This window comes from Zingiber officinale, chromosome 2A (genome assembly GCF_018446385.1).
Source record: "Zingiber officinale cultivar Zhangliang chromosome 2A, Zo_v1.1, whole genome shotgun sequence".
Classification (NCBI taxonomy): Eukaryota; Viridiplantae; Streptophyta; class Magnoliopsida; order Zingiberales; family Zingiberaceae; genus Zingiber; species Zingiber officinale.
Genome location: NC_055988.1, coordinates 75,736,400 through 75,745,253, shown reverse-complemented (window position 1 = coordinate 75,745,253; position 8,854 = coordinate 75,736,400). Strand labels below are relative to the sequence as shown.

At 35.5% G+C, this 8,854-nt stretch overlaps 1 protein-coding gene across 6 annotated transcripts; it reads left to right on the top strand.

The window, feature by feature from the left end:
• The first annotated feature begins 203 nt into the window (after window positions 1–203).
• LOC122041230 (protein-tyrosine-phosphatase PTP1-like) lies at window positions 204–8,329 on the top strand. 6 transcript variants are annotated; one of them, XR_006128906.1, is made up of 9 exons: window positions 204–502; window positions 701–797; window positions 912–994; window positions 1,111–1,248; window positions 5,756–5,890; window positions 6,403–6,551; window positions 6,634–6,832; window positions 7,703–7,784; window positions 7,975–8,329. XR_006128906.1 is itself a non-coding variant. In XM_042600848.1 (9 exons), exons 1-9 carry the CDS (start codon window positions 317–319, stop codon window positions 7,987–7,989), a joined length of 1,023 nt encoding a protein of 340 aa, XP_042456782.1. In that variant the 5' UTR covers window positions 204–316; the 3' UTR covers window positions 7,990–8,329. The 6 variants fall into 6 exon arrangements, 3 of the variants coding, with proteins under 3 accessions (XP_042456782.1, XP_042456781.1, XP_042456780.1); XR_006128907.1 differs by having other exon boundaries at window positions 7,963–8,329; XM_042600848.1 differs by having other exon boundaries at window positions 6,634–6,775; window positions 7,979–8,329.
• The last annotated feature ends 525 nt before the right edge of the window (window positions 8,330–8,854 follow it).

The following is an 8,854-nucleotide window of genomic DNA, read 5'->3' as shown; positions in this document are numbered from 1 at the left end:
ATGTCAAATATGCTTTTGTATTATCATAATTTAGAACAATTAAACAGAGATCAAACATTCTAAAGTGAAATAAACGTTGAGTATTTTAAGGTTAATAAAATCTTAAAGGGTAATTTAAAAAACGTTAAACCTTTAAAGTTCCTTTTTGCTTAAATTTCAAATCTAGGGGGTCATGTGTAAACAATCCTCGATCTTTGTTTTTCCCCCTCTCTCTTCCGATCGCAGGTGTCGACATTTTGAGAAGGGAGAGAAAAGAGATCGGACCGAAGCGACGGGGAACTGCACGGGCCTGCGCCGCAGGGCTCACTCTCCGGCGATGGCCGTAGCCTCCTCTGCTGCCGCTTCCTCTGCCGCATACAGCCCAACAAACGCCTGCTTTGATCCGCCGCCACCGCTCCGGCTCTCTGGGGAGCAGCTGAAACACTGCTCTGAAGCCCTCGCTTTCTTCAAGAAGAAGCTCAGAACCCCTGCCAAGATCCATCAAGAGTTTGATCGCCTCCAGGTTCCTTTACTCTGTTTCGATTGACGCCTTTTGTTCCCATCTAAATCTAGCAATGTGCTTTTTTCCTCAATTTTTTTTGGATTTTGTTTTTTGTTTTCCTTTTTCATTGCATTTTTTGGATTTGGGTATTGCTTCAGTTAGTATTTTATTATCTCGATTATACATCTGAGATACAGGAAGGTTCTTCTTTGTAATCAGGAGTTGAGGTTTACCAAGGATGAAATGATGAGAAAGTGTTCTGTGGCTCTGCAATATCTAAATCTACAGAAAAACCGTTACACGGATGTTTTACCATGTAATTACACTGAGTAATCTGTAATCTTTGTTTTCAGATAATCAATTTAAGTTTCTATTTTTTTTTTTGGAACTTCGAAAGAGACAAAAATTTCTTGAGTTCAATTTCTTTCAGTCGATGGCAACCTGATCGCTCTCGGTTCTAGGAGGGAAAGCAGCTCGAAGGGGAATGGTTATATCAATGCAAGCTTTATTGGGGTATACTCATAGCACTGACATTTAGTTTTATTGGGTTTCTCATGTTGAGCATTCCCTGTGGAACCAATTGATGAAACTCTCTGGGAACAATTGTTATTGTCAAAACTATTTTGCAGGTTGCTTCTGGTGAAAATGTTTCACAGTTTATTGCTACGCAAGGTCCACTTCCTGAAACATGTGAAGATTTCTGGGAAATGATATTTCAGTATCGTTGTCCTGTAATTGTAATGCTAACCCTTGCTGATAATCACAAGGTATTTCTTTACTGCAATCTACTTTGCAATCATGTTTTTTGTTGACATCCATCTAGTTCTACTTCACATTCTTCACAATTTATAACCATGGTGAAGTTAAGCTATAGCTTACTTAAAGTCGTGACTTAGAAAGAAGAAGGATTGCCAGTACTATGATTATGAAATTTAGTGATCTTATTAGATTTTTGAAATTACTTCAACCCTTTAATTGATATATTGAAATATATACACCACAACAATTTGCTAGTATGTATCAATAACTATCTAAAGGTGGATTTCATTGAGCAAAAAACCTTTTATATTATCTTACTTGGATATTCTAAAACAAGATTAACTACTTATCTCAAAGGTTTAAGCTGTTGGGAAAGTGATTAGTCCATACTTCTATGTTCTCATTACCTTCCCCACCTATTGGAAATTGAATTGGATTGGACTTTGTTGACTAGTTAGGCATATATTTTATTGACACTGAATGGATTAGTATAAACAGGGATTTAGGATTAGATTAATTCACCTTGTCCTAATCTTTAATTATATAATAGGGCATGTTTATCATAAACTTCTCAATGTATAAAATGATCCCTTAACAACAGTTTCCTTTAAAATGGTGCATAAATATCTTTTAACCTATCTTACTAACAATAGAAGAAGAAAAAAGTATTATAATCAAGCAAGTTTGAAATCTCAACCTAAGTCGACTTTTTGGCCCCCATCCAGAATGACACATAAATGGCTGCTAAGTGCAGCTGTTAGTGGGTGTGCCAAACATTAAAAGAGGAGAAGGGGAAGAGCAAAGGAGAAGGGGGAGAGAGAAGTTCACGACATCGATCACAGAAGCTTCACTTTGTAGATGGTAGGCTATGCGTCAATTTTGAAACACCCCTCCACCACTTGCAGATGGAGAGGGACCTCCATGAATGTAACCCAGTCACTATTAATGTAACATTCTATTTTAAAATCATCTTGCCTAGTGAAAACCAAATCTCAACTAGGAAATTTTTAAAATTTTTTTAAATTTGATATACAACCTCTATATGATGCTCAATTGGATTATGCATACTTTTTTATGCAATATATGTATTACTAGGTCTGGTATATAGTGTTGGTCCCTTGGCGGCCGGTTAAGGGGGGAGAGGGGGTGAATAGCCCTGAAAAATAAATGAATACCCTTTCTCGATCTTCGGACTAAGTTAGGCAAACACTTGTATAATAACAGAAAATAAATTCATAAAATAAAGATAGAGGCAAGAATGATTTACTTGGTTTGTAATAAGAGGATTGCTAATGCAAGGTAAGTGAAGCTCACTATGAAGATCTTCTTTGGGCGGAGTAGCCTTTTACAACATTAACAGCTCACACAGTAGTAGAATAGAAAGAGAACTCGTTTAGAAGTGTTGTTTCTAACTACTGAAGTTAGGGTTGTATTTATAGACCTGATCCGGAAGTTTGGAAGGGTTCCGGGTGCTTGGGTGTGGATAAAATTTTATCCACGATGCAACGGATCATGACAGCGTTGTGCAGATAGAGTTTTCTGGTCCGGGCGCTCAGACCGGGCTGAACCAGCCCTCGACCAAGGTTCGAGAGCTCCCTGGCTGCCTCCGTGGGTTCGGGCGCCTGGACTGGATTGGACAGTCAACCGCTTGTTGACTGTCAGGTTTCTCCTCATTCCGACTCCGTTCGCTTGGGTGATTTCGGCCATCCAGAATAGGGCTCACTTGAACCTATTTTTCGACTTTCTCGAGCAACCTTCCGTTTCGGCTTCTCATCCCTCAGAAACACTGCGCGCTTCTTTCTTGTTTGCCAGCGTACTCTTCCGCAGCGCCTCATCACTTGAATGCACCGAACCCGTCGACTCTCTCCCGTGCCGTCCTTCTCGCTAGCTGTGTCTTTTGCTCGACTTCTTGTGCTCTTAACTTCCTGTAGACTTAGACACAAGGCATTAAACCACAACATGACCTAACTTGATTTGAGTTGATCACATCAAAACTACCACAGGATACTTACATATAGGAGATAAATTAATCTGCCAACCAAATTTTAGTATCAGTTTTGATAGGCTTGTAACCAAGTAATCCATATTCAATCAATCATCTAACATATTTCCTCTATGACAAGAATATGACATGTGTTTGTTGAATCAGTTCAATATCTAAAAAATACCTTTAGTAACCTAAATCCTTCACATCAAACACAATGCCTAACTAATTTTTCAGCCTATTAATCTCATTTACATCACTTATAACAACAACTATACTATCCACATACACAATTAGTGTAGTCTTCTTCCTTTCATTATGTCTGAAGAGCATAGTGTGATAGTAATTTCTTTGTTTGTAATTATCACTCAACTAAATATATCAAATCATGCCCTAACTCACCTTATCATTGTAACCTGATTATTAAATTGAAGTTTTATGCATATAGATTTATTCTTATAAATCTCCATTATAAGTAAACAATTTTTACATTCAACTGATGTAGTTTCCAATTTAGTATTGTTGCAAATGAAATTTGGGTTCGAATTAATTTATCTTAGCAATAAGCATAAAGGTCTCAACATAGTAACAACCATAGATTTGGGTATATCTTTTAGCAATCAAGCAAACGTTAAGTCGATCTGAATTTCTTTTTGGTGTTTGTTAACTATGTACTCCCATTTGCATCAAACAAATCACTTTCGTTTTAGTAAAGGCACTAGTATCTTTGCTTTTTTTTTTTTTCTTTTTGCCAAAGCTCTGATCTTTTCAAAACATAGCTTCCTTCCATCTAGGATCAACTATAGCCACCTTCCAATTCCTAGGAATAATAAGCTAGGATAAAGAAACAACAAAATTTCTATATGCCGAGAGAAGAGATGATTTGAAATAGAGATATATCATAATGACAACGAGATTCAAGTATAGCGGATGAGGATCTTTCCTATGAGTGATTGGGAGCAATAGGGATATCTAAATTAGCTAGAGGAGGAGGAGGGAGAATGACCCATGTTACAGTCTTGTTCAGACTTCAAGACATGATAGGCATAATGCTCACTTAATTGCACTAGGTGATTTCTATCCTGTCCTAGTTACTATATTTGGATTAGTCGAAAAGGGGTGATAGTTTAGAGGCAAATACGTGAAACAAATGGAGGAGAAGTACAAGAGGAGACAATACAAACTTAGGGAAGCTAATCTAAGATTCACATTTCACTAGGCAAGATGAAACCTTACACTCAAGGTGATAATGTTGAGATTATTGTGCATTCCTCTACAGTCTAAGATTCTCCTTATATTGTAGCTTTAGAAGGGTGGTAATATCCATTTTGTAAGGTTGACAACTTCTACGATGAGGGGGGGGGGGGGGTGGAGGTCGGCAAATGAAGGAATTGGTGCTAATGTGGATTTTGATGAGTGAGCTGACAATGCTGGTACCATATTCCATTAAAGTGGCTGGATTAGTGTTTGATGCTGTGTAAGAACATGAGCAATCAAATCATCGATCATGGCAGGAGCGCCGTTGAAATAGTCCGAGCTGAACCTGAGCTTCGACTATAATACCAAGGGAATAGTCAGTGTTTGGGATCAGATTAATTCATCCCCTTCCTTAGCCTCTACCTGTATAATGTGGCATGTTTATCACATGACATGAGTCCCTAAGCTTCTCAATATATAAAATAACCCTTAAAAACATGATCCAAACATGATCTTTTGCTTTAATATCATTTCAAAGTTGATCAATTGATCACTTGTCCTAAAAACTCAGCCTTTTAAAGAAGTTATGATCTATGCATTTAAATTTTTAATAGGTTCTTGTAGCTTGACAAGGATAGATTGAAGAAGTTATTAGACTTTGTAGTCCTGTGGGATCACATGCCCTTCGGTTGAAATAAAAATTATACAAAAATTGGATGCATGATGCTCAATTGTCTAACTGCATTTTAGACCCACTTGAACCTCGAGACTTTGACTGTGGTACTTACGGGCAATTGTGCTTTGAGTGACTTTTTATTTGTAAAGAGCAATTTTATGGAAGCTCATAAATTATATCATTTATGAATGCAGAAATATTTTAATTAATGTACTAAATGTGTTTGTCATCCCACCGATACACAAAAAAAGATCCTATGTGATATCCATTAAAAATAGGATGCAAGCTAACAGTCAAAACTCAAAAGATACTCTTCTCAATTTGACCTGTCTTTGAAGTTGGAACTACTCCCTTGATGTAAAAGGAATATCATGTTTTGCTTTTTTCAGTTTGGATAAAACCATGAATGTCAGAATTAGGCGCTATAACTTCATTGACTCTTAAAAATGGAGTCAGTCAAGAAATTCAACTCTTGGGCTATTTCAGAGAGGATACTGTTCATCTAGCTTAAGAATCATCTCTGTCCTTTGGCACATGTAGCACCATATTGTGTCCATGAATGCTTGTCATATTCTTCTTTTTTTTAGAGGTTCTTATTGTTGTTTTTATCATGTTTAGTTTTCTTAAGCAATAATCTTTATCTTGGAAAAATTGGCAGATGATGAGAAAATGTGCCAATTATCTTCCAGCAAACAATGGGTGTGGACAATTTGGGAGAGTCAGTGTTGAGATCAAGTATACAAGTAATGTTTCTTCATTAGTTCTTCGTTGCTTGGAGGTGAAACACAGAGAGGTGAAACATATGCTGATTTTTTTTTGAAACCCTGATGTTATATGAATAGTATGCACAAACTATGTTTTCAGCCTTTTGCATGTGGAGTTTGAGCAATCTACTCAATTTAATAATGTGATTATTGTAAATCATTTCTCACCTTTCTCCCTGATGTTCTCATTATAAGCTACTATTTAGTTCATTTAACATTATTTGAATGTTTTTTGGCTTCTCTAAAGAAAGGTCCATATGTGGTTTGACTCCTTGTTGATTTATTGGCATCCCTGACTAGTATTTGATGCTAATGTTTAGTTCTTTCATTATTCAATGAGCTTGAATTATTTGGTACTAAGAAGCTGAAGTTGTATTGCTATATAACCTTATCTGAGATTAAGTTTAGTTTCAAGTAATTCTGTTGTTCGATTGAATTTTAAGTCTTTATTATCTTTTTATAGAAGCTTCTCATTATTGAACTTTAAACTTGATCCTTAATCTCTGATGTTGTGATGTTATATTTTGTGGTTTTTTGGTAGTTGGTGATGCCATCCCTTTCTGTTCTCCACATCCAATATCCTGAATGGCCTGATCATGGAGTGCCTAGTGATACTTCAGCAGTTCGAGAAATTTTAAAAAGGACATATCATGTCCCACCCAAAGATGGCCCTATTGTTGTGCATTGCAGGTTTAAATCTAAAGTTCTCTCTATTTTGTCTCAATATACTTCCTACGGCTCCACTGTCTCACACAATCTTGCTATCACTCAGTGCAGGTATTGGAAGAACTGGTACATATTGTGCCATACACAACACAATCCAAAGGCTTCTCATTGGTGATATGTCCTCCTTAGACCTCATGAAAACTGTTGCTGAGTTCAGATCTCAACGGATTGGGATGGTCCAGACATTGGTATCCTATTTTAGATTCTCAATCATGTTTTCTACCTAGTAGCATACGAGTTCACCAGTATGTGGTACACATCCTTTGGCGCAGATTTTTTTTTTTTTTTAAACTACCAATTTTAGCTTCATAAGTGTTTGGTTGGGAAAATTTCATTTTAACATTTTTTGTGTCTTAGATAAAATAGAAATAAACTAAATATCTAATTTTTTGACAAATTTAAATTTATTAGAGATGAATGGTGGGGTAAATATTTACTTTTTTAGAATTTTAATGACTTTATTTTATTTTCTGAAGCATGCAACTTAAATATTCACGTATCAGACAAGTTACCTTTCCAGATTAGCCGATAGCTTTATGTCATCTGCCATGTATTATTGAAGTTCTGCAGAACTCTAGGAATTGCTTGCACCCAAGTCAGAATTCCCGCCATACTTATGAATGCCCGTCATAAAGGCTGCAAGTGCCTAGTGTCATAAAGGTAGAATCTGAAATAATTTTGGGTGATTAGAATGATTTATGATTTAGGTGAGTGAAGAGCTGATATCTTAGCTTGCGAGTTTTTGCATGCATAAACAAACAAGTAGTTTTCACATTCCACAGGCACTAATGATGATCATTAGAAAGTGACTTTCTTCGATCAAAGGCATCTTTATTACATGTTCAAGGAATGGACCAATTCGATGTATATTTTTGCATGTTGAACATTTGATGAAATGAGAGTCAATTGGGTCTCATTGTTACCACCAGAAATTCCTAAAGGATACTTGCTTTAATTAATTGTGATTCTTGGTTTAAATATTTTCGCCAATTTATTTCATGTGTCATGATAACTTGAGCTAAGAATGCCATTGATACCGTCTGGTTTAGTAGAAGGGCTATCATCAGCAATGCTTACTAGTTGTACCACTGAATACTTTCTACTATGATTCTCAGGAGCAATACTTATTTTGTCACGATGCAATTGTGGATGAAATAGAGGATCTTATCCAAAAGTCCAAATCCGAAGCTCATGAAGGTACTTTGCATCTTATGTATCTCATTCATTCATTATGGCACGAACTAAAAGAAAAAAAATATTTGAAATTGAGCTATAGATGCATAAATTACCCGTCTTCTGCTCCATGCTTAGTCATAATTTTGCGAAACAAACTTTGGCTATTATTATTACCTTTAATTTATTGCTGACTCTCAAGATTTCCATGAAGGAAGAAGGGATATGAAGCCTTGAAGTACTTCAGTTTCCTGCACATCTCCCAGATGTTGCAGCAAGAGCTTAAAATCAGGATATTTGCATGCCTTCTTTATGGCTTTCAGGAGGCTACTCATTGCCATGTTTCCATAGATTCTTACAACAATGACAAAAGAGTCGATCGGATCCGATCCAAGATCTATTCCCTTTAGATTGGACATTATTGATTTTCCAAATCCAGAGGATTCTTTGTAGGTGGTATCTGTGGGTGGTTAGTTAAGCAACCAGGCTAATTGATTCGTTGTGAGATAGTATTGTCCATTGCTTTGACTTGTATGACATGCCATAATATTAAATCAGCTTCTTGTTAATTTTTTATGTAGGCAAATTGGATGTGGATTTTGCACCATTTGATTCGTCGGGGTTGCTGACTTGCAGCTTCACTATACAATACATCCCACAAAAGAAATGCACACAATCTTTTTTTTTCTCTATTTTTGTGAGATATAATAAATATAATATAAAAATATTTAATATTATTTTCATCAATATGATATTTATTTTGACGGATATCTTCAAAGCTAAATAAATTTTTATTTGATTTTCTTAGCATATAGTGAATTTTCAATATATAACTTTGTTTAAGTAAATTTTTACTTGATTTTCTTAGCATAGAATGGATTTTCAATATATAACTTTGTATCATTTTATAAAATGAATTTTATTTTTCTATAATTTTTAATAAATTTTTTTGATGTATTTGATATTGTTATAATATTATTTTCTGCTAAATGTTGACTCCAATAAAATATCTCCAATGATGTTTTATCATTAATTTTAAAGAATAAATGTAAAAGTAAAAGTGTTATAATTCTAATATAATTTTATGCATAATT

Coding starts and splice junctions, on each gene's coding strand:
- LOC122041230 (XM_042600846.1), top strand. CDS start 317: ATGGCCGTAGCCTCCTCTGCTGCCGCTTCCTCTGCCGCATACAGCCCA. Junction 1,249..5,755: donor CCCTTGCTGATAATCACAAG/GTATTTCTTTAC, acceptor AAAAATTGGCAG/ATGATGAGAAAATGTGCCAA. Junction 7,785..7,962: donor CAAATCCGAAGCTCATGAAG/GTACTTTGCATC, acceptor CTGACTCTCAAG/ATTTCCATGAAGGAAGAAGG.